This window comes from Eschrichtius robustus, chromosome 20 (genome assembly GCF_028021215.1).
Source record: "Eschrichtius robustus isolate mEscRob2 chromosome 20, mEscRob2.pri, whole genome shotgun sequence".
Taxonomy (NCBI): domain Eukaryota; kingdom Metazoa; phylum Chordata; class Mammalia; order Artiodactyla; family Eschrichtiidae; genus Eschrichtius; species Eschrichtius robustus.
The window spans coordinates 63,906,403-63,931,216 of record NC_090843.1 but is presented as its reverse complement, the minus strand read 5'-3'; the positions used below and the strand labels follow the sequence as shown (position 1 = coordinate 63,931,216).

The following is a 24,814-nucleotide window of genomic DNA, read 5'->3' as shown; positions in this document are numbered from 1 at the left end:
CTGTTTGCTGTCTTTTTTGTTTTTTTAATTTTTATTGAAGTACAGTTGATTTAAATTTATTTATTTATTTATTTTTGGCTGTGTTGGGTCTTCGTTGCTGCGCTTGGGCTTTCTCTAGTTGTGGCGAGCGGGGGCTACTCTTCGTTGCAGTTCGAGGGCTTCTCATGGCGGTGGCTTCTCATTGCAGAGCATGGGCTCTAGGTGCGCGGGCTTCGGTAGTTGTGGCACACGGGCTCAGTAGTTGTGGCTCGCAGGCTCAGTAGTTGTGGCGCGTGGGCTTAGTTGCTGTGCGGCATGTGGGATCTTCCCGGACCAGGGCTCAAACCCGTGTCCCCTGCATTGGCAGGCGGATTCTTAACCACTGCGCCACCAGGGAAGCCCCGCTGTTGTGTTTTAACGATTTCCAAATTCAACATCTTTAGGCAGGCCGTCATCCCCATCACTCCTTAGTGAACTAAGCTCATTTTTGGGGGGCATTTCTGTTTCCAGCCTGTTCATCAAGGCCCCTAGGTTCTGGTCCCCACCGTGGGAGATGGCCTTTGACCTGGAACTTAAAGGTTGTTTCTGAATTAGCCAGACAGGGAGCAAAAGGGGGCCGGTGGAGAGATGGGGATTTCTTATGTCCTTGCCTCCAGGCCTACAACCCTACCGGTGATTAGTGACGCTCTTCCCCATGCTTCCTTTTACAATGAGTTTGTCTACAGTGACAGAGCTGCGCAGGCGAATGGTGAAACAAACGACAGAATGAAGAGTAAGTTTCCCATCTCCCATCTTCCCCTCCTCAGTTGCAGCTGGAGTTTCGGAGTTTTGTGGCATGCCAGAGACAAATCTTCTGTGCATATTCAAGCATATACTTAAATGTATATTCATCCCCCTTCTCCCCTTTAGTTTTTCACAAGGGCAGCCTTTTGAAAATATTTTTAATCAGTTGTGAAAACAAAAACAAGGCTCAGAACCACATGGTTTTGTTTCTGTTTTCACTTTTATTGCAGGATTTTCTCAAATGTACACTTCAGTTAGAGAGGCAAATGCAGTGACCCCTCACATACCCATCACCCAGCTTCAGCGGTTATCCACTTTTGCCCACCTTTTTCATTTTTAACCTACTTTCTTTGGTTTCCCTTAGGGTGATAGTGTTTGCCATTTTTACTTAAATACTTACTGTGATCATTGTACATATAGATTTACCTCATTCATTTAAATAGAGACATAGAATTTCCATTATGGGGATGTTCCATATTTTAATCCACGCCCCCTCAATCAGTATTTAGGTTGTTTCCAGACTCTTGACATTATAAACAATGTCCCCAGATGCATTGTTGTAGGCCATTTTGTTACTATTTGAGGTACTCGTTCTCCTGCCTGGGCTGTTAGTAGAATTAGTATTTGAGGTACTCGTTCTCCTGCCTGGGCTGTTAGTAGAATTAGTATTTCCCACCAATAGCTGCAAGTTCTGTCTGTGTCTGTTAGAAGCTCATATAATTCATTTCTATGTGTCTTGATATGTTAAAGCGTTGTATGCTTGTCTTTAATTTAGAAAATGTTTATCAAGCACCTACTATACACCCATGTGGGCTCTGGAGACGTGAGCGCGACAGGGACACAAACCCTGAATTCAAGGAGCACGTAGTTCAGTGAAGAAGGCATCACATGACATTTTTGCCTTTTTCCCCCACTTGAGATGTGTCATATCAGCTAGGATCAGGTTCAACTGTGAGTGGCAGAAAATCCCAATAGTGGCTTAAACCAGATAGTAGTTCATTTCAGTCTCATGTAAAAACCTGGGTGTAGGAAGTCCAGCGTGGGAGTGGCCCTCCACAGTGTCAAGAACTTGAGCTCTTTATCTTGTTCTGTTGTATGTGACTTCTGTTCCCAAAGTCATCATATGGTATAAAATGGTTGCTGTAGCTCCAGCCATCAGGACTGCATTCCAGGCGGCAGGAAGACGGAAAAGAAAGGATAAAGGTACAGTCCCTCTCTTTAGGGACCTCTCTGGAAAGCTGCACATACCACTTCCACTTACATTTTTCGGGCCAGAACGTAGTCTTATGGCCATCTAGTTGCAGAAGTGGTTGGGAAATGTGGTCTTTATTTGTGGTGGATGTGAACTCAGATACAGATCAGCTATAAGCATTGCACTGGTTTGTGAACAGGGTGCTTGAGGGCTAACAGTATGCCTGAAGGGAGATCAAGGAAGGCTTCCTAGAGGAGGTGACAGTGGAGCTGGCCCAAGATAGGCAAGGTTTTCTTTTTATGAGATTTAAGAGAAAAAAGCTGGGACTTAACGGGGAAAGTCAATTTAAAAAATTGAAATTGTTTCCGAACCTTTTTCATTTTCTCAGAAATTCTGTATAAAGTCCTTAGCAAGAGTTATTGGCCTCACTCAGAGATTATTTCTTGGGTGGATGCGTGAATGAGTCAAGGGAACGTGTGCGTGATCCCCAGGGTTGTGAAGTAGTTACTCTGGCAGACTTTATTTTCTGAAGATGGTCACCCCTACCTCACATGCTCTTCTGCAACTTGTTCTTGTCACTCCATCGGAAGATGTGGTTTGTTTTGGCCCCCCCGCTGAGTCTGGCTAAGTGCTGTGACCCCCTTGACCAATAGAATATGCAAGAAATGATGCCTTGCTGGTTCCAGTAGCAGCCCTTAACTGGCCTTGAGGTTTCCACTTCTTTCCTCCACGTGAGAGGTGTGGCCACCCTGCGGCCACCCTGCTGCTGAGGGGCCCAGACCACATGGAGAGGCCTGGAGGATGGGGCACCATGGGGCGGGGAGAGAGAGAGACCAAGGAGCATCAGATGCCAGCGTGTGATAAAGAAGTCGTCTTGGAAATGGACTCTCCAGTCCAGCTGCCCTGGCTGATGCCACGTGGATCAGAGATGGACTGCCCAGCCAAGTCCTTCCTGAATTCCAGACCCATAAGAGCTTAAAGTGAAATAAGCATGGTTTTTAGCACAGCACTGGATCTCTGGAAATCTACCTTGGGGTGCTATGTTATGGGGTCTGCAGGTCTCGGGGCTTTGCGGGAAGGTCCTGCATAGAACATCTGGAGGGGTGAGGAGTGGGAGTGATTCTCCATGCAGCCTCTGACAACCAATCCCCATCAGAGGAAGAGGGCTCCTTAGGGAAATTGCTTATCTCATGTTGTAGGTGAGCCTGGAGCAGCTTGTTGTAAAAATAGCAAGGAAGCTATCAAAGACCTCGAGGGTCACGTCAAAAGGACTCAGGAACCAGCGTGAAAAGGTTCTGACTGGCTAGAGGAGGGATACTTGAACATCCCTAAGAATAAGAGCTGTAATGGATTGCAACAATTCGAATATATTTAAACCCATGAATTCATTACAAAACCCAGTAACTCTAGTCACTTTGGGGGCATGCAAAGCACCCAGGTTATTATTTTGAAAACTGATAGGGACTTCCCTGGCAGGCCCAGTGGTTAGGACTCGGTGCTTTCATTGCAGGGGGCATGGGTTCGATCCCTGGTCAGGGAACTAAGGTCCCACAAGCCTCGTGGCATGGCCAAAAAAGAAAAGAGAACTGATAAGGGGAAACAATCCAGGATTTGTCCTGCTTTTCCCCTGCGCCTCAGTGTAGCCAAGGAGTTGGCGAGAAGTGTCTCCTTATAGTAGAGTCCTGGATGAAAAATGAAGAAGGAATGATGGAATTAGAACATTACCCATTGAAACTGCCCATGAAGGAACTTCGCTAGTCATGGATAATCCACAGCTGCTAACATCACAAAAGGAGACACAACCGAGCAGACCGCTGATATTTACAACACCGATTCTGGAAAAGCAACACTGGACCCGGTCAAGGCTCTCGATCTTACAGCCAGTTCATAGGGGACAGAGGAACATATAGTCCAAGGACACCACGGGGATGGAATCAGCACAATCCAGACCGAGGGAAACTCAGTTCCTTCTACACACAAGGAACCAAAGTTTTTATTGTACAAACCTGTACAGTAGAAGAGACTTAAGGGGTGGATGGCCCGATCGCAGCCCACAGGCCTTGTTTGGCTTTGCCGTGACCCCTCATGGCCTCGTGCTCCTCAGGGCGTCCTTTCAGCTGGGCTCCAGCTGTTAGTGCCAGGCCTTTCTTTCCCTCCTCTTGGCGTTCCCGAGACAACTGGGTTGGCCCAGGTCCTCTCTTTGTTCCAGGCCAGGCCACAGGTCAGAGGCCAGGCAGTGGACCACCTGCTGGGATCGTATGTCCATCTTTGACTTGAACTCAAGTGGAGGTGCAGGGCCATGGGGGACCCTCGTAGGGAGGGGTGACGTGTGCCGGTGTTCAGCACCTGGAAGGCAACTTGAGGACCCAGAGAGAGGTTTGATCAACTTCTGACCCAAAGCACTGATTTTCTTCTCATTTTTCATAGAAAGTCAAGTGTCAAAGAGACACGCCTGAGTCTGTTTAGCCAGTGATTTGGGAAGGGGGAGGGGAAAGAGGCGGGCCTGCAGGAGAGGTGGGAGCTAGGGGTCCGGGCAGTCCCCCCATGGATTTCGAGTGGGGCCTCGCGATGAATTGATGCAGGTAGTTGCCTGGGCTTCCCCTTCTCGGTGGCGTGTGTTCTGGAATCTGTTCTCATACTTACAGAGTGTGTGTCCACGGAAAACTCACTCACTGTCTCTGTGGCTCAGTGTCTTCACTTGTCAAGTTAAGGTAGTGGAACCTACCTGTGAGGCCGTGGAGGAGATTTTGAATGTCAGATCGGTGAGTGTGTGGGAAGTTGAGGACAGTCCCTGGCACGGGGGGCGTGCACGGGTGACCCGAAGCCAGCTCCTGACCCCCGGGTGCCCTAACTCATTGTGCCCTCAGTGAAGGGAAGGGCTGGGCTCAGCGCCTGCTGAGGCCGGTCGGGTTCACCAGGGACCCTGGAAGCCCTGGGGCTTCTGGGCTGGTTGGCACCGGGAGGCCCAGGGCTCGCCCAGCACGCTGCCTCGGCTGGTCCCTCTGCGGTGACTGCAGTGGGGGGATAAGCCCAGAGGCACAGCGTGCTGACTCTCGGGGAATTTGCTGCCCACAGAGGAGGGAAAAATGCACCTCTCCAAAGCCGACAATCAAAGGGCCGGCAGGCCCTGTAGGAGGAAAATAACTCGGGCCGTGGATTTTCTTTGTGAGGCTTGGAGCCTCGCCATGAACGACATAGACGCGGGTGTGGTTAGCCTCATGGCCTCCCCTGTGTGCTGGCAGGTGGCGGGGCTGATGTCACTCCCCAAAGGCTCTTCAACTGGTCGGTCCAGGGGCCTGGCTCCCAGCTGGGCCCTGGTCCCTGTCACCTGCAGCGCTAGGCCTGTGAGGAGCTCAGAGAGCCACTTCAAGCTGTGGAAGCCTTTATGGGTTGCATCTTTGGAGGTTCTCGTGAAACGGTGGTCACCTGCCACCCCCAACACTGCAAACCTACCGCTGCCCCTGGCCTTTGCACACGAAGGTGTCCACAGTCTCCCTAGACCTGCCGGGAGAGAGGGTGGAGCTTCTCAGAGCTCATCTCCTTCCTCGCCCGTGCAGACCCTGCAGTGTGCCGGCACAGCCGGGCCCTGCAGGCTCCATCTCTTATTAATGCCCTTCATGGTGCCCGAGGAGAGGTGACAGGCAGGCCCCACTGACTCGGGGTCCTCGCGGGGGGAAGGATGCCCAGGGAGAGGGACGGGACGTGACGAACTAGAATCTGGAGAGAGGACGGATAGAGGAAGGCTTTTGGAGAAGGAGAGCAACCAGGCTTTGGCTCGTGGGCAGGAGGAAACGTGGGTCTGTGCCCCAGAACACTTGGCTGTGCGTTTTCCTGCCACTAAGCGATGATGCGGTGACACAGAGGGACACGTCTGCCGCCTGGTCCTGGGCCTTCCCCAGCACGCGCCAGAGAACCCTGGAGACAACGGGACATTGCTGACCATCGTGAGGGGGATGAAGCGCTTGCTTGGGTGCAGAGAGGCCAGAGGACGCTGGATTCCTGGCTGGGCAGGTTGCAGGCAGGGACAGAGCCGTGGGGGGATGGAGAAGAGTGGACACTGGGAGAGGCATTTGGGAGGGACTACCTGGGGCGTGGTGACTCTGCAGCAGAGAAATCCAGCCCGGCTCTCGGATGGGTCCCAAGCTGACACCCACAGTTACACTGCTCTGTGCCGGGTCCTCCTGGAATCGTGGGGAATTTTCCAGAGTTGGGGTCTCAGGTGAGGTTGGAATTTACAAGTTGAACATTGCTTACAGAAACATGGACATGTCACTGGAGTGGAGGAGACGGGCTGATTCCCATCAGCTTCTGGTGGCAGCAATTCTCTGCTGTTCATCCAAAGAGCATCTTATTTCCAAAGAAATAGGCTTATTTCCACTGAAAGGAGCTTGTTGGAGAGGCGAATTCTTGGGCCTCACCCCAGATCTACTGAATCAGAAACTCTGGGGTGGGACCCGGCAAGCCGAGTCTCAGTAGACCTTCCAGGTGACCACACGGAGGCAGGCGACCACTGCTCTCCATCTGGCTGGGCCTGGCGCAGAGTAAGGGTTTGTATTTGCTCCTCTGGGGGCAGAGACCCAAGTGAGGTCGTGCACACGGTACCTGGGCTAACCCTGGAGCCGGCTGAGCTCCCTGGGGAAGAAGAGAAGAGGGCAGAAGACTTCAGGGCGGGGAGCATGGCAAGTGCTGATGTCACAATGCCCCATTTACTCTGATTCCAGGCCCCTGGACCACCTGGGGGCAGCAGAGAGACGATGGCTGGCGGCAGCAAATAGAGGACCGAGGCGGGAAGTGGGATCCAGGACTGGGGGACGCTTGCGGGGGAGAAATAAGCCCTGGGCAGGAGAACCACCAGGATCCTGAAGGAAGTATGGGGAACCACAGAAGCCTCTCAGGTAACAGTCGGGTGTGTGGGGGGGTCCTATCTCACACCTTGGAACACCAGTTGTCCCGGAGAGGAGAGTCAGGGATGAACATGAAAAAAGCACAGACCCAACCTGCCCGAGGCCGAGCCCTTCACAGCAGGAGCCTTCCTGGAGCCTCCGCGTTCCTTCCCGGTTGTCTGGTCGCACTCTGCCCACCACCCCCGGACTCTGTAACCCTACTGAGGTCCAGGAGAGTCTGATTAACTTTGCAGAGGACTCGGGCATGCTTTTAAAAATGGTCAGGTGACTCCACAGTGCAGTTAAGGCGACAAGTCTACTCGAACAGCAAAACAAACCAAAACAAACACACAAAACATACCCACGTTTCCTCGCTGGCGGTGTGGGGCGGGGCTCCTATCACGTTCCCTCCAGAGCTCAGGACCCAGGAGATGCTCGGCCAGGACTGGGAAAGCATCTCCTTAACTCTCTCAGTTAAGAACCTGTAGGAACCCATAGGGAAGGAGTTGTTACAGCCACACGGACAGTAGGTTTTTAAAAAATGATGATGAATATTCCAGTTGCTTATTTAAAAATAATTAAGAACCTGAGGAAGAAGCGTCAGTAAATAAGCACAACAATCTGTAAACCTTGTGATCAGTGAGGCCACAGTGTAGACGGGCGAGGGGAAGGGGAGAGAGGACTCCTTTCCACTGGAGAGGGGGGGCTGGGCCACTGTCTCTATGCCGGCAGCTCTGGTTCTGCTCTTCTTGAGCTGCGTGGAGTTGGTGAGAGAGAAGCAGGAAGGTGAGGGGCAAGAACGCAGGGAGCCAGAGCCCGGGGTTCAGTTCAGATTCTGCCCCGTGTCTGGGAGATGGTCACTGACCAGCCTGGGGTCAGGGAGCTGGTCCTGCACGCTTGACCCTCTGGGTCCCAAGGTCACGGTCTTCCTCCAGGCCTCCACCAGCACTTCGCTCCCTCCTTTTCAGCTGACATTATTTCAGGGGTGTCTTCTGAGTGCTCACAGCTGGGACTTGTGCAAGGTATAAAGATGCTTCCTCCCCAGTTGTGGACAGTCAGGCCCATATGGCCTGGGTCTGCCCGCAGGGCAGTGATTCCAGCGGCCTCTCTTTGCCCTCTTGGTGCTTCCATGAGGGGTCTGGAGCCTTCAGGCTGAGCGAGAGACGGCCCCGGGGGTCCCTCCTCCTCTCTCTGGCCAGAGTGCGGGCCCTCGGCTGTCGTACTGGAATGGGTTAGTGTGTGTGTGACTGTGAGTATATGTGTCTGTGTATGTGCCTGTGTGTTTATGTGTTTGTGTGTGTGTTTCTTTGTGTTTGTGTATGTGTGTGTCTTTGTGCCTGTGTATATGTATTTGTGTCTGTGTGTGTATTTCTGTGTGCCTCTATGCGCTTGTGTGTGTATGTGTATGTCTCTGTGTGTATATGTGTGTCTCTGTGTATGTGTATGCGTGTGTGTGTACGTCTGTATTTCTGTGTGCGTGCCTGTGTGTGCATTTGTGTCTGTGTGTGCATGTGTATGTGTGTGTGCCTGTGTGTGCATCCCTGTATGGGTGTGTGCCCACCCTCCCACTTTCGAGCCCCTCTGAGGCTGTGACTTCTGTCCTTCCCGCCCGGAGGCTGTCAGTGGGCGCCAGGCTGCTGGGCCTTGGGGAGTGAGGGAGGCGTGGCAGCTGGTACAGCCTGCTCCCTGGGGAGTTTTGGCAGAGAAAAGGAGGAAAATAGAAGTCAGGGAAGCTTGGGGTCAAGAGAAGAATTTTCTAGGGGAGGGGAGACTTGGGGATGTTTGAAAGCAGAAAGGGAGGGACATTTGGAAAATGCTGGTGATGAGAGCAAGGAGTGGGGCCAATGGGCGGGGCGTGCGGAGGGGACGGAACGTGGAAAGTGGACGTCAGCACAGCTGCTCTCCGTCCCGGGCTGGTCACCAAGCACCCAGATTGCTCACACACCCAGCAGCTATGCTGGTGCTGTCGGGAATGAGCTCTGACCAGCAAAAGGGGCAGGTAGAAGGTGCCAGACACCAAGCCCAGGCCAGGAGCTGCTCCCTGCCTTTAACACGCTCAGCATCCATGCGACAAAGATGTATCAGCCTCTCACACCTGAAGGCTTGCCTGGCATGTGGATCTTCACCCCTCCCCCCACCTCCCCACCCCTCCCCCTCCCCCACCTCCATCCCCACCCCTCCCCCTCCCCACCTCCATCCCCACCCCATCCTCACCTCTGCCCCCCTCCTCCACACCCACCCCATCCTCACCTCTGTCCCCCTCCCCCACGCCACCCCATCCCCGCCTCCATCCCCACCCCCATGCCCATCCCTGTCTCCATCCCCATCCACATCCCCATCCCCATGTCCATCCACATCCTCACTTCACTAGAGAAAAATGAGGCCAAGAGAGGTCGGTAAATTGCCCAAAGTTACACAGCTGGTAAATGACAGAACCAGGACTGGAGCCCAGCGCCATCTGACTCCAGTGTTCAAGCTCTGGACACCTCTGTAGCATTGGGTTCCTGGTCCCTGGTCCCCCTCTGACCTCTGGCTCTGTTGCCTGCTTGATCTTCTAATATCGCTTTGCCTGCTCCTGAGTTGGTCCTTCGCTGTTCAAACCTCAGCCAGCCTGTGTGCCAGTTCAGATTTTCCCACCAGCTACTGGCCCCTGTTTCTTCCCCAGGACCTCAGGCGACGTCCCCAGTCCCTGTTTTCCTCAGGACACCACATTTCTGGTGACAGGGCAGACAGACGTGCGGGGAGACAGGAGGGTGCTGATGACACGGCATTTCCAGTTGGATCGGGCCACTGTCGTGCCTCGTGGCCCCTGGTAAAGGCGTGGTGGGGAGTGGGCTGCAGAGAGAGAAAATGGGGAGCCGAACCCAGAGCTCACAGGGCTTGGCGCTGTGGGGAGTGTGCCGGGAAATCAAGGAGAAAGAAAGGACGGGTTGCCAAGTTGCGGGGAGCACGTGGTAGAAACCAGACATCAGGAATGTGTAGCAGGTCAGGCCGGCTGCCTGGCAAATACTTGGCCCACTTTGATTTTCAGTTTTCATTGTTTATTTCTAGCATAAATGTTTATTTCACCTTTGTAATTCTCAAGGTTTTTAGGAGCATGGGAAAGAATGACTTTGTTCTGGTTTTGGACAGTTAGTTTTGGCTGTGGAGAGACAAGACCCAATTAGCTAATTGCAGCCTAAAAGTCACTGGCTGGTGGCCAGGGCTTCTCTGAGGGGGAGGCTCCCTACAGGACGTCTCCAGGCTCTGTGTTTTCTTCTCCAGCCACCCCGGCTCACCGAGACGCTGACCCTCCCCGACCCCATGGCCCTCTGGCTTTTCCACCACACCTGATCCTTTTTTTCTTCTTCCCACGTCTCCTCTCTGATGCTAAAGAGACTCCCTCCCCCACATCCAGACCCACCCCAGACTGGTGGCGCTACCACCAGTGGCGGGGTTGTGGGTGACACCCACTTAGTCTCCACAATCCTCCGCTTCCCCTTTCCCTTCCAACTTTTGCTCCAGTCCTGCCCCCACTCCCTACTCCCATTTTCTAGCCCTGCCATCCTTATATCTTTAAAGCATTTTTAAAAAATTGAGATATATCAATACATCAAGTGCACTGAGGCATACATTTTATATCTTTGTGATTTTTCAAAAGTGGACGCCTGGCAACAGCCATCCACGTCAGGAAGTAGGACAGTGCTACCCCCAGGAGCTCCCCTCCAGCCCCCTCCCATCACTTCCCTCTTCTTTAATCCTTAGAGGTAACTGCTCTCTTGAATTTATGCTAATCAATTATACACGTGCTTTACGCTGAGGAAATGTATTCCTAAACATTATTTTGCCTGCTTTTTTTTTTTAATTGAAGTATAGTTCATTTACAATGTTGTGTTAATTCTGCTGTACAGCAAAGTGATTCAGTTATACACATGTAGACATTCTTTTTCATATTCTTCTCTTTTTTCTTTTTTTTTTTTTTTTTGCATGTACAAAGCTGTTGGTTTATTCAGCTGGGAAGCTGGGGAAAGGCTTCCTTTGGGAATGAACAGCAAAAATGTGTTCATGAAGAAGGCACTTTGACACACACACACACACACACACACACACACAAAGGAACATATTATGGTTACATAACCATCAACATATTTTAATTTTTAGACCCCTCTACCTCTTCCCACCTTCCCATAAAAAAAAGAAAGAAAGAAAGAAAAGAAAGAAAGAAAGAAAGAAAGAAACAGCTTTTTGTAACATTTAAAAATTTCCTCAAGAGGAGACCACTAAGGTTCAGCAGAAACTACTCATTAGGTTATAAACATTCTTCTTTCTCCTTAAAGTTGCTATACATTTATAGAATTTGTGATTCCATTAATGCTTCAATTTTTTGATGCCACAGTGTATACAGCACTTAATTATGGAGAATAGGAAAAAGCAAAACTAAAATAAGGAAGGATATATGATATATCTTTAACAATCTGTTTTCTGATTCCCTTTAGATGCCCAGTTAACCAGGATCACACAAAGGTTTCACTCTTTATTGTAGGTGTGTGAAAAGACTTACTGGTCTCATGCATTTTATGTATGTTGATCTCTTATGTTTTGACTCATCCAAATAAACACAGCAAGACTCATTTACAAGGATACATATGCTTTCTGTTCAGCCAGAAAAAAAAAATCTACAGCTAGATGTAGAAAAACAATGATGCTAAAAAAAACTCTTCAACTTCAGACTGTATTAGGCTGAGATTTTCTGTAGTAAGTTTCTTTAAAGTTAGAAGTGTTCCTGAAAAGTTTGCAATGGACGTGGAAAGTGCATGAAGTACTGCTCCAGGAAACATCATACAGATGAAATACTTTAATCCACTAGCATAAATGCTCTCTTAGTTTTTTCCCATTGGTCTTTGGAATGGGTTTTATTTGCTCTTGACTATGGTCTGGATGCTGAGATGCAGGAAATATATTCCCTACAGAACAGGTGTCTGTTTAATCCCTAGGTATGATCTTATAAGCCAGGTTAGCTAGAGACAGCCCGGTGGGAGCCTATAAAATGTTTATGCTATAACTGCAGGTCCCATAATAGGTCTGGGGTAGTGTAGGCTACTACTGCACTACTGCACTCCCTCCCTCCAACATAGGAACTCCTAAAAGGTGCCTGCCATATGTAGGTCTACCAATATAAAAACTGAGAGATAAATCCATACTCCCACCATTTTTTTAATCTAGTTATTCAATTTAATTCAACTACCTCCCTAGAAATGAATATCAGAGAAAAGTATGCTCAGAAAGGTGTTACTGGGAGTAGCTAACTTATCACTTTCCACAATGGCTGTTCTGAAGGTTGGGTAACAAATAGGGTAGTGGCCTCCTTTTCCTTCCCATTAATAATTAGGTATCTAGTTAAGTCCATTAGATAGGCAGAGTAAATTGGGGGGAGAACTGAGTGTGGAGAATAGTCAACTTATCTCTTGTAATAAGGTCCCTTTTGACTAATTCTCTACTGAAGTTCTCATTTTAGGTCTTTCAAAGGGAATGCTCACAGTGAACAGCTCCTGTAGTTGAGTTGCAGGACTCTTGGGTATTATATTCAGTACTTGATCGTATTTTGGCGTATCAGGACAGGGCATAGTTTGGTTGAGAAGACGTTAGTTTCTCAACTGTGGGCTGTGGAACCGTATTCCTTTCTCAACTGGCAACACGAGAGCTATGGGAAGGAACGGTGGATCTTTATAGTGATGCAGTTAGGAGTTTGTTAACTGCCTTTTGGAAGTCAGTGTAGGAGGAAGTAGTGTTGATGGGTTCAGTGCGGGTTGTTTCCTTAACTGTTTTAGTTAACCAGCCACAGCAACAACCAGAAACACGTGAATTAGGAATTTGTTTTAGGTACTGAGGTATGGGAGTGGCTCTCTCTACTCAATGTTCGGCTTAACTGTTTGGTGGCAAAGTGCAGTGCTCCATTTAGAGTGGCATGACCTCTAGAAAGCCGGCTGGGACTCATAAGGGGCTTTTGAAAAGGTGGCACTCCACAAGAGCCTAGAGGAGGCCATTCAGGAATTGGTTCCAGTTTGGGTACACGATGGGAGCAATGGGAGAGTCTTAGTCCTGTCTCTCGAAGTATATGGACGGGTGCGCTAGAATCCAAGAGTTTAGCATGATACAACCAGGAACTAGGATTTAAAGGTTTCCAAGTTGTAGAATATTTTAAAAGGCACTTAACCTGCCAGGCAAGACTCTCAAGAGGTGTTAGGTTGGGCACCACAGGGTCCTCTTCTTCAGAGGAATCCCACTCTTCCCCAGAACTCTCATTTAGGTAGTTAGCGTTTTCTTCTTCCTCACTTTCTGATTCTGTTAAGGGGTCAGGAGAGGGATTTCTAGGACCCATTAGAATGGAACAATGGTATAGAAAAAAAGGTACCAGAAAAAGGTAACCATATAAGCCAGTAAAACACTAACACTGGCAAACAGAAGCAGAAGATGAGAAATCCTTTCAATAGGATTCATTTGTCTGTTTCTCAGTCTGTTACACACACACACAGTATGCCTCTGGCTCTCACCACTGTGCAGTTCTTCAAGATTATGTTGTATATTCTTCACTCACAAAGAAGACAGCTCAGTTCTCAGGACCAGTTCAGTGTGTAAAAGTTAGTCTCTTACCAGTGGCACAGGTCAGAGTCTCTCCTTCAAATCCTGGCTACCCAAGAAGAGAAGGGGTCCTCATCTAGGCAAGCTGATTTTCTTAGCATGGTCTCAATTGGTTGTGAAATTATGAAGAGACACTGTGTACTCTTTTTTGTTGGCAGGGATATTATATCTATTTGGTAATGAAAAGAAACTCAGTGGTCGCCTTCTTTGTCTGCTGGTGCAGCAAATTTTGTGCAAGGGGATGGTGGGACGAGTTGTCAAGGATCTGTCTGGTGTGCACAGATCCAGTGTTTTCCATAGGTAGTGCAAATGCCCTTGGAAACTGGTGACTTAATTGTTGGACTATCTGGAAAGGTAGGCTTAACCTGTGAATGAGAAGACCAAGGAGGATCCTTTCTTCTTCCTTGCCTCACTCCCAGCCGCAAGACCTGGCTAAGCCTAGCGCCACCAGCTCTGTTCCAACAGTCACTCCTCCGCAAGGCTCGCGTTCCCCATATTCTTTTCCATTGTAGTTTATCACAGGATATTGAATATAGTTCCCTGTGCTATACAGTAGGACCTCGTTATTTATCCATTCTATATATAGTAGTTTGCATCTGCTAATCCCAACCTCCCACTCTATCCCTCCCCACCCCGTCCTCCCCCTTGGCAACCACAGGTCTGTTCTCTATGTCTGTGAGTCTGTTTCTGTTCTATAGATAAGTTCATTTGTGTCATATTTTAGATTCCACATATAAGTGATGTCATATGGTATTTGTCTTTCTCTTTCTGACTTACTTCGCTTTGTATGATAATCTGGGTCCATCCATGTTGCTGCAAAGGACGTTATTTCATTCTTTTTTATGGCTGAGTAGTATTCCATTATATATATATATATATATATATATATATATATATATATATATATATATATACATACACACACCACATAGTCTTTATCCATTCTTCTGTCGATGCACATTTAGGTCGCTTCCATGTCTTGGCTATTGTAAAATAGTGCTGCAATAAACATTGGGGTGCATGTATCTTTTTGAATTAGAGTCTTCTCCAGGTTTATGCCCAGGAGTGGGATTGCTGGATCATATGTATTTTGCCTGCTTTTTGAACTTGATGTAAATGGACTTATACTACTTATACTACTTATACTTATACTACTCATTGGTGCCTGGCTTCTTTCAGTATTTTGGTTGTGAGATTCTGGCGTGTGGTTGCACACAGGTGTAGCTTATTTATTTCCATTGCTATGCAGTGTTCCATTGAATGAATGCACTGCTGTGTATTTTATCCATTTCACCCTAGATGGATATTTGGTTTATTTCCAGTTTTTGGGTATATTATAAGTAATGCAGTTATAAATCTTCTTGACTGTGTGTTTTCATGTTACATGGTTCTGAACTTGGGTGTGGAATTGCCGGGTCAAAGAGTGGGTGTATGTTTGTGTTCAGTAGATGAGGTCCAACTGTTTTCAAATTCATTCCCACTGGCAGTTATGAGCTTTCTCGTTGCGCTACGTCTTCTTTCTACTTGTCAGCTTAAAAAGTTTTAGCCATTCATATGGTGGGGTATAGTGCTATCTCATTGTGGTTTTAATGTGAATTTACCAGAGGTTGAGTACCTTTTCCTTTGTTTATTCTGCCATTTGGAATATCATCTTTTGTGATATACCTAAAGTCTCTTGACCAATTTTCTATTTTTTTGTTTTTTGTTTTTGTTGTTGATTATAGGGATTTTTTAAATTTTAAAATATACTCTGTGTATAAACCCTATTCTGTCATATGGACTACAAAAGTCTTCTTCCACACCGAGGTTTACCTTTTTATTCTCTTAATGGTATCTTTCAGTGAACAGAAATTCTTAACTTTAAGAAATCTTTTCCTACATTGAGGGCATGAAGATAGTTTCCCATTTTACCTTCTAGAAGTTTTATTGTCCTACTTCTAACATACAGAAGGACAACCCACCCGGAACTGATTTTTGGGTACTGTGAGAGGGTAAGAGTTAAATGTAATGATTTTTCCACATGATTATTCAAGTGATCTAGCAGCATTTTTGAAAATAATATTCTTCACTCACTGCTCTGCAGAGCCATAGAGAAGTGGGTCTTTTCTGAGCTTTCTATTCTATGCCATTTGTCTATTTATCAATTGTGTACCAGTTCTACACTGTCCTAATTATTCTGGCTTTATAAGTTTTGAAACTCAAGCATAATGCATTCTTCAGGTTTGTCCACCTTTAAGATTACCTTCTCTATTCTTAGCTTGCCCTATGTCCATATATTCAACACATTTTAGAATCAGCTTGTGAGTTTCTGCAGACACTCTTAGATGGGTTGAGATGACATCAAATCTACAGCCCAATTTAGGAGAACTGACATTTTTACAGTGAACATGGCATATCCCTCCATTTATTTAGATTTCTAAACATGTTTTTTCAATAATATATAATTTTCTACAGAGAGGACTTGCACATCTTTTGTTGGATTTATTCCTGGCTTTGGCATTTCTGAAGCAATTGTAAACAGTATCTTTTTAGTCATTTGTTTCTGGCTGGTATATAGAAATGCAGGTGATTTTGGTTGTCCTTGCCTCCAACAAGCTTGCTAAACTCACTAATTCTAATAGTTTATTTGTAGATTCACCTGGGTATCTACACATGCAGTCAGAGTCTTCCCTCCGTGTGTGCAGGGGATTGTTCTAGGACCCCTCGTGGTTATCAAAATCCATGGATGCTCAAGTTCCTTACGGTTGGCCCCGGTATCTACGGGTTCGGCATCCGTGGATAGTGGGTGGGAGGCAGCTGTTCACTAGTTAAGAGCGCTGGCTTTAGAATCAGATTGACTTGGTTTTGAATCCTAACCTCAGCATTTGACAAATGTAGGGCTTTGAGAGGGTTGCTTGATGTTTCTGAGGCTCATTTCTCCGTCTACAGAACAGGGACACTATGTCATAGGTGTACAGCGATGAGGCGTGAATGACACGGAGCATGTCCTTCTGGTGGCAGTGCTGGCACTCACGGGCCTCCCTTTACATCTGTTACTTCAGTCCTTTCCTCACGCCCACCTTTCCCATGAGCTCCACAGCTCTCCAAATTCTGGCTTTCACCCTGTCCTCTTATGGAATCGCCCTCAAACTTGCTCCTAGGGTCAACGTCAACAGGCTTCTTTTGGTCCTTGAGTTTCTTGACGTTTCTGTGGCTTCGGCATGTCCATCTCTGTGGTGTCTTTTTTCTGACACCAAGTGTATGAGGTTTTGCACACCAAACAATTCTTCCATCCTCCACCCCCAGCTGGGTGTCCTACAAATGAACTTAATTCAGATGCTGTCTACCTGGAGAGCATCACATCCCACAGATGGAGGGCTCAGCCCCACAAGACTGCCCCCACTTCAGTTCAAGGGGCTGCCTCTACTTCTGACTAACTGGCTATAAATTTGGGGGTTCCCATCACCTCTTCCTTAGGTTTGCTCACAGAACTCAGGAGATGCTTTACTGATGTTCACCAGTTTATTGTAAAGCAGAGGTCCCCAACCCCTGGGCTGTGGACCAGTACCGGTCGGTGGCTTGTTCGGAACTGGCCCGCACATCAGGAGGTGAGTGGCGGGCGAGCGAGCGAAGCTTCATCTGCCGCTCCCCATCGCTCCCCACCGCTCCCCATCGCTTACTGTCGCTTGCATTACTGCCTGAACCTTCCACACACCCCCCGCCTCCGGTGGAAAAATGACCTTCCACGAAACCGGTCCCCGGTGCCAAAAAGGTTGGGGACCGCTGTTGTAAAGGATACAGGTCAGATACAGGCAAATGGAAGAGATGGGGGTGACACAGGGTTTCCATGCCCTCTCCAGGGGTGCCACCCCCAGCACATGGATTGTTCACAAACCTGGACGCTCCCTGAACCCCATCGTTGAGGGATTTTTATGGGTTTCTTTATGTAGCCACCATCAATTAGCTCATTGGCCATTGGTGATTGAACTCAATCTCTAGCCCCTCTCCCTGCTCCAGGGGCTGGGTGGGGGGACCAAAAGTCCTAACCTTCTAATGACCACCTTTCTTGCCACCAGCCCCCATCCTGAAGCTGTCAAGGGCTCCCCCACTGGCAATCGTATTAGCACACAAAAGGCAATAAGCTCCAAAGGTTTTAGGAGCTCTGTGCCAGGAACAGGGGACAAAGACCACATATTTTTTTATCTTACCACAGTCTCCTTGGCAGGTAATTTCTCTTGACTTCCTGAGACAGCTCCTCCAGTTCTTCTGCCGGGTCCCCTCTCAGGCTCCTCTTCATCTCTCATGACTTAAATGCTGATTTTTTTCATGGTTCCGTTCTCATCCCTCTTCTCAACTCACCCTATGAAAATGAGACATATGACAATCTTTGGCCTCATCTTTTACCAAATCTCTGTGCCTATAACCATGGCTGCCATCTTGGATTCCAGGGTCATCTGGGCAACCGTCCAGTGGGCACGACTGCCTGCTTTTTCTATGATGCCCCCAATAAAGATAAGCACCCTTTCCCCAAACCTGCTGTCTTTCTCTTTTGCTTGTCTCCATCACCCAAGTCAGAGACCCGAGCATCTTCCTAGACTCCACTCTCTCCTTCATCCTTATAGTTAGTTGTGGTCCCCTTCTGTCCCCTTCTGTTCATTCTCACTGCCACTAACTTGCTTCAGTTTCTCACAATTTTTCCCCCAGTTGCTAAACAGCTTATTTACTGATCTCCCTCTGCCAGTCGTGTTGGCCTCCAGTTCATTATCATAGCAAAGCCACAGGAATCTATTATGACATCCCGAGATGTTATATGTGTATAACTCTCCACGTATCAGGGACTTAACACAATAGATGTTCATTTCTCATTCCTGTAGAGTTCAGTTGGGTGTTTTGTGGTCAACTGCCATGTGGTGGTCCAAGGAGTCCTTCTATCTTGTGGCTCTGCATCTCCTGGGACCTTGGATTCCTTTGCTTCTTAGCCTATGAACGGGGAAAGAAAGAGAATGAAGGGTTACATTGGTGCTTTCATGGGCCAGGTCTTCACATAGCCAGAACTCAGACATAAGGCTCTACCTTATGATGGATACAAGGTGGGGGAAATAGAGTTCTTGGCTGGACAACTGATTCCTAGCGTCAGGCTGACACTAAGGACAGGAAGTACAAACCCTTGGTGGATGGCCGTAGGTCTCTGCCTCAGGGATCTTTCCAAGCTGGTAATGCTTCTCTCTCCTTAAAGTCATTCAACAGATACCATGGTGCCTGCACGGTGAAGATCTAACTTTGCAGCATGAATGTTTTAGGCAGAGGAAACAGGTAGCACAAAGCCCCAGGGTGGGACTCTTCATGGCTTGGCTTCTACCTGTTTACAAACTCACTTCTCCCTACGACCCTCTCCATCCACCTGTGCGCACCCTATGTGTTGGCCAAAGTTTTTGAAGTTCTCTGAATATGTCAGGCTCACCTGCTCTCATTCAGCCTGGCTTCCTGCTACTCATCTTTCAAGAGACCGGTATCTGGTGCTGGCTTCAGTCTTACCTTCAGCTAATCTTGGTTTTATACTTTACACTTCAGCAATATTGAAATAGATTTTAACTTTTAGAATCATGTCATGCTACTTCCTGCTTTTACTCATGTTTCCTATTTTTCTTCCCTTGTCTCTGTAATGCCTACACGTTATTCAGAACTAAACTCAGGTGCCATTTCCTCCTAGAAGTCCCTCTGATTCTTTCTTCTCCCAGGTGAGCTGGGTGGTCCTCTCTCACAGCATCAGCCACATCTCTACCAGAGTGAGTGGCACACAGCTTCCCACAGAGTACATCCGTGGTCGCCTGGGGCCAGGAAATGATCCAAGCTAGTGATTCTCAAAGAGAGAGGTGGGGGAGAGAGACAGAAAGATAGAGAGGGAGAGAGACAGAGATCTGAGAGGCAGAGGCAGAGGCAGTCCTGGTCGGAGTTTGGGCTTCACTGCCAGGACTCTGTGGAATCCTGGGGGAAGCATGTCTAGGTTGGGGGGCGACATGGGTCCTGGTGCATGTTTGGGGAGACCACTCAGGCTGCTGGGTGTATAAAGTAAATCGTATGGAGACTAGGGTAGGAGCGGGGAGGCCAGTCAGAGGTCATGAGAGCATCCTGTGGCAGCTGGGAGCCCGGTGCCGGCTCCCCAGCGCCCAGGTCCTAGCTCCCCCTTGGAGGATGGACGGCTTTGATCAAGTCCCTGAGCTCCTCTGCCTCAACTGCACCTCCGTGAGAGGGGAGAGGAGTAGCACTTAAGTCCTGCACCTGTTGGGAGGGCTCAGTGAGTTAATACGTGTAGAACACGGGCATCCACGCTGTGAGCTGTTGTTGTTATTATTATTATTATTACTGTCACTGGGAGAAGCAGTAGTAGCAGCGGCTGCGGCAGTACTTACCATCATAGTAGAATGGAGAGAAAATGAGGGATTCAGGATACTTCTACAGGCTGAGTTAACGTGACTTGATAAATTGAATCTTGAGGATGAAGGAAAGAAAAAAAAGACTCATTTTTTGTGAAAATGGTTTGTGGGTGGTGCCCTTAAGTGAAATGGGGAAGACCAATGAAGGAGCAGGTTTTGGGGTGTGTGTGTGTGTATCAGAGCAGGGTAGTTCTGAGCAGTTTTGAACGGGGTAGTTGTGAGGCACCTATAAAACATCTGGGGAGGGTGGGGTAGGACGTCTGAGCCTGGCGTTCAGGGAAGAGCCCAGGGCTGGGGACACACAGGTGGCAGCCACGGCACCATGATGGGGCCCCCCTGGGAGAGGGTGCCGATGGGGAAAGGAAGGGGAGCCCAGGACAGAGCCCGGGCCTCTTGCTTTAAAGGTGGAGCACGGGGGCGGGATCTGACGAGGAGCCGGAAAGAGCAGGTCATGAGGTGGTGAAACTGGGAGAGAGTGGAGGGATGGGGCTGAGGGAAGGGGGAGTTTCAAGAGAGACCGCGGGTTCCATTGCTGCCAACAGACAAGCCAAGTTCCAAATTACAACGTAGGTGATGGAGTTTGGCCACATGGGGGTCATTTGCCAGCGGGACGAATGAAATTTTACTTTATCCGTTGGTAATTCAATTTACAGATCAGCTCAGTTAGAGAATCTGGTTGTATCGTCTCCTTGCTGCCCGTCAAGCATTAGGTGAGGCGGGAGCCCCGGGGGCAGCAGAGCCTCCAGCCCCTCAAAGTGGCCTCCGGAGGGAGCTGCTATGGCCCAGGGCTGGTGGTGCTCCAAGCGAGAAGAAATCCCACTGTTTTCTTGCCCCTGCCTCGGCTTCGGAGTAAAGTTTTAGAAACCACCCGTAAAGGGGGATCGAACTGAAGTGGAAAGAGTGTTTCTAAAACCGGAATCAAAATTTCCACTGACACCAGAGTTTGGTGCAGCAGTTTTGAGTCTAGACACACATTCACACACCATTTCTCCGACTTCCCGGGAGCAAATATCAACCTTTCAGTCTTTCTCTGTTACCCAGCGGGCGGGAGGCAGCAGATGAGCACTTTCTTGGGCGCCAGCATCACCTGGCAGGCTTGTTGAACTACAGGTCCCCGGGCCCCACGCCGGAGTTTCCAATGCACTAGGCCAGGGTGGACCAGGGAAAAAGCATTTCTAACAAGCTTCCGGGTGATGCAGCTGCTGGCCCTTGGACCACCCTTGGTGACCTCTGGGCTGGGTCATACGCTCACTGAGAGCAGGGAAGGCATCAGTGGGAGGCATCAGTAGGTACATTTAAATATGCCTTCTGTGGATCCCTCGGGGCCGAAGAGTGGGGTGAGGGCTGTGGTGAGGCTCAGGGACACGCAGGGCGGCCGTCGCCAGCTTTGCTGCTGCCCCCGAGCTCCCTGGCAGCCCCACCAGAGTTTCCTGCGACAAAGCAGCCGTCCTCGGACTCTGCACCTTCTTGAAGCCTTCCCGACTCGCAGGTTTCCTCCTTCACCTTGACTGTCAGAAACGTTAGCAGTTCAGGTGAGGCCTGCATGTTCGCGGGTGGACTTTAGGCAGAATTTTAGGCAGAGGGACGTGGTGACACAGTGCCCTCTTCCTGGGACCCCCATGTAGCCCTGGGGAAAGCCAGTCCCTCGTCTCCCCGCTCCAGGGCCAGAGGAAATGGGGTGGGACCCGGCCTGTGGCTTTTGAGAGATGGAGTCCGTCAAGGCTCCATCAAAGCCAGGTGGATGCCGGCGTCCACAGCCCACCCGGCACACGCGGCTCCAGGTTGCGGGCATTGCGCCCTCGCCGTGCACACAGAGCCTCCTTTCTTCCTCGAGGAAAAGTGACTCTTTCACGGCCTGCGCAGCTGAAGGAAGTGGAAAGTCCCAGAGCATCCTGAGCCCCTCTGGGTTCCATCAGGTCCCCCCTTTGCCTCTTCCAGCCCCTCCCAAGTTCACAGACATGCAGGCCTCTGCAGGCGGGCAGGGTCCTGCCGGCCAACGGGAGTTCTGGAGCCGAGGCCCAGGTTTGAGGCAGGGAAGGGAGAAGCCCCCCGGCCCGGGCTCCAGGCTGGACCACAGCCCCTCCTGGCCCTCCCCCGCTGTGGCAGCCCTAGCAGAGCCGCGCTGAGAAGCTGCTGATTCCTCCCCGCTGGCTCTACATTCCTGGGTGATGAGGGAGGGATTCCAGTGTTGACTCTGAACAATGTTTTCCTCTGTCTGAACCGACTGGGTGTTAAATTCTTCCAGATTTCTGGCTTCATGTCGCAACTCCAATGGGACAGAAGCAGGTTTACGGCAGTTGGCAAGGGCGTGAAAGCAGGCTCGTCCGGGCACCTTCTGTGTCTAGAATTTCCATGGGCGGATGGAAAGACCGCCAGCCACCCTGTGGGCGCTGCGCCTGCCCGCGAAGGGCTGGTGGCGGCCTCGCCCCAGCTGTGCGCCCTGCCTTTCGCATTTCCCGCCCTAGAGGGCAAAGTGAGCTTTCTCTTCTGAAACGCGGCGGGAAGGGAGAACCAGCTGAGTATTGGAGGCCAGGGCTTGCTGTGTCTTCTCAGCTAAGATAAACCCAGAAGTTGGGCTCATAAGGAATTCATTTGGTGGGATGTTGGGAAACTGGCATGCTGTGTGGGGAAGAGGTCAGCACTGGGGGTTGTGGGGGGGGGGAGGCGGGGAACCCTTATTTTCATAGAGAAATCTAGTGAGATGAGGCCTAGAGAGCTGGGCTGGAAAGACCCCAACACAGCTGGTTGGGTCTCAGAACCGAGCTGGTAGGTGCCTGTGATAACCTGTGACTATTACGGTCGTTTATTACTGAGCAGGACGACCACACACCTACACAGGGCCGTGGAGACTCTCTTCTCTTTAGTAAAGATACAGAGACTTTCGGGAAACCAACGGGATCAATTCAAAGATAAAGGCGCTCTTCCCTTCGAGCACAATAACCCGTTCCTTCATTCTTTATCGACGATGACTCGCTCTCTGTGGGGTCCTGGGTGAAGCCCCAGCCTCGGGGCAGCTGCCCTTCAGCCTCTTGAACTGGAAGAGCCCAAATCCACGTCGGGCAGGGGGCAGGTGGTGGCCTTGAAACCCCCGGCCTTCTCAACCTGTGCTCTCAAACCCTGGAATCCTACTCTTGAATCCCTTTTATGGTGTGCGTACGTGTGTGTGTGTGTGTGTGAGTGGGTGGGTGCGTGCGTACACGTGCGCTCATGCACGCACAAGTAGGAGAGAAAGATGGGTGGCCATCCACCCAGGTCCAGAGCCCAAACAGTATTTATGTAGGGGGGTGGATAAAACAGTTGCTTGATAGAACTTGACTTTATAATCTGGCTGCTTTCACAAAGCCATTTTGATGCCACAGTCATTTTTCCTTGGTCTTAAAAACAAACCACTAAAAGCTCTGCTTCCCGAACCTCTCAAGAATGTGCGGGAAAAGCACCCTGGCACCATCTCTGAGCCCCCGCTTTCCACCCTGCCCCGTCCCTCACTCTGACCCTGATCCCTCCGGCCACAGCAGTGTGTCCACAGTGTTGAGATGGCCTTGTTGAAACTGGCTTTGTTGGAGGATGGCTTCATTTCCATGGTGTTTGATAGCCATGAATCCTTTACGTGCATGTGTTCCCTTGTAGCAGGAATTGCACTGTCCCCCCCGAGATGGGGGCAGAGCGGAAGGGGGAACCATGCAGAGGAATTGCTCCCATGGCTGGCAGATTCCACGTCTCTGTTCAGTCTCAGGACTAGGATCCTTCCTGGAAAGTCTGATAAGGGCCTTGTACTGGTTATCTCTTGCTGTGTAACAAATTACCCCCAAACTTAGTTCCTTAAAACAGACGTGTGTTTCTCACAGTGTCTGTGGGTCGAGAATCTGAGTGAGACTTAACTGTGCCTGTATCTCCAGGTCTCTCCATGGGAGTGGGCACAGTCGTGGTTTTGGCCAGGGCTGTGGTCCCATCCAAAGGGCTAACTTGGGAGGGTCCCCACCCAAGCTCACTCGTGTGGTTATTGACGATATTAAGTTCCTCACAGGTTGTTGAACTAAGGGCCTCAGTTCTTTGCTGGCTGTTGGCTGGAAACGCCCCTCACTTCCTTGCCTCTGGCGTCTCTGTAGGGCAGCTCATAATAGGGCAGCTGGCTTCCCTCAGATGAACAGAGACAGAGAAACAGAGACAGAGACACAGAGAGAGAGACAGAGAGAGAGAGAGAGACAGAGAGCAAGCTCAAGATGGAAGCCAAGGTTTTTGTATAACCTAATCTGCGATGTGGTGTCCCATCACTTGACCACATTCTATTTGTTAGAAGTGAGTCGCTAGATGCAGGGGGAGGGGGTTTCAGAGGATGTGAGTTCCAGGAGGGGGGATCCTTGGGGGCCATCTGGGAGGCTGCCTACCGAGGCCTGTGGGCCCAGTTGCGGTTGAGTCTGTTCAGCCCATGGGCTCTGCCACCCCACACTTATTCTGATAAGCCCGTGGCTGTGAGGGGCAGAGGGAAACGAGTTCCACGGTCACCCTTGCTCCTCCTGGGGGTAAGACACAGCATTCTAAAGACTTCTCAGGGGCCAGTGATTCTGAGCTTCTAAACTGGCTACACTTACACTCCACTCTCCCCTCCCGTCCCACCTCCACCCCAAGGAAAGCGAATGAGCCTCAGGCAGCATCCATACCAGCCACCCCCGCTGTGGTCTCTGCCACTCTCTGGATAGAGCTCTGCGACACTGCTACTCTCTCTGGAACTTACCTAGTTCTTGCTTTGGGTGCAAATGTTACTTCGTATTCTTGTTACCAACCCGAGACCCGGTCATACACCCGAGAGGGAAGTTTATACCATTAGTTCAGGATTCCTGGTCTTCTCTACAAAAGCAGATGGTTAGAAAGAGCTTACTAGCCATGAAATCCTTCTACCTGAATTAATTGGATCTGAGTAACATCCCCTGAGGCAGGGTGTTTCTCAC

General features: G+C 49.7%; 1 protein-coding gene and 1 pseudogene across 2 annotated transcripts in view; one reads left to right on the top strand and one right to left on the bottom strand.

The window, feature by feature from the left end:
* The first annotated feature begins 6,734 nt into the window (after window positions 1-6,734).
* Window positions 6,735-24,814, top strand: part of CDRT4 (CMT1A duplicated region transcript 4) — a 33,818-nt gene continuing 15,738 nt past the window's right edge. For both annotated transcript variants that reach the window (XM_068530981.1, XM_068530980.1), the window contains exon 1: window positions 6,735-6,849. In XM_068530981.1, coding sequence (XP_068387082.1) covers window positions 6,825-6,849 — 25 coding nt within the window. In that variant the 5' untranslated portion in view covers window positions 6,735-6,824. The remainder of the gene's footprint in view (window positions 6,850-24,814) is intronic.
* On the bottom strand, window positions 12,541-13,195 carry LOC137754083 (DDB1- and CUL4-associated factor 16-like; annotated as a pseudogene).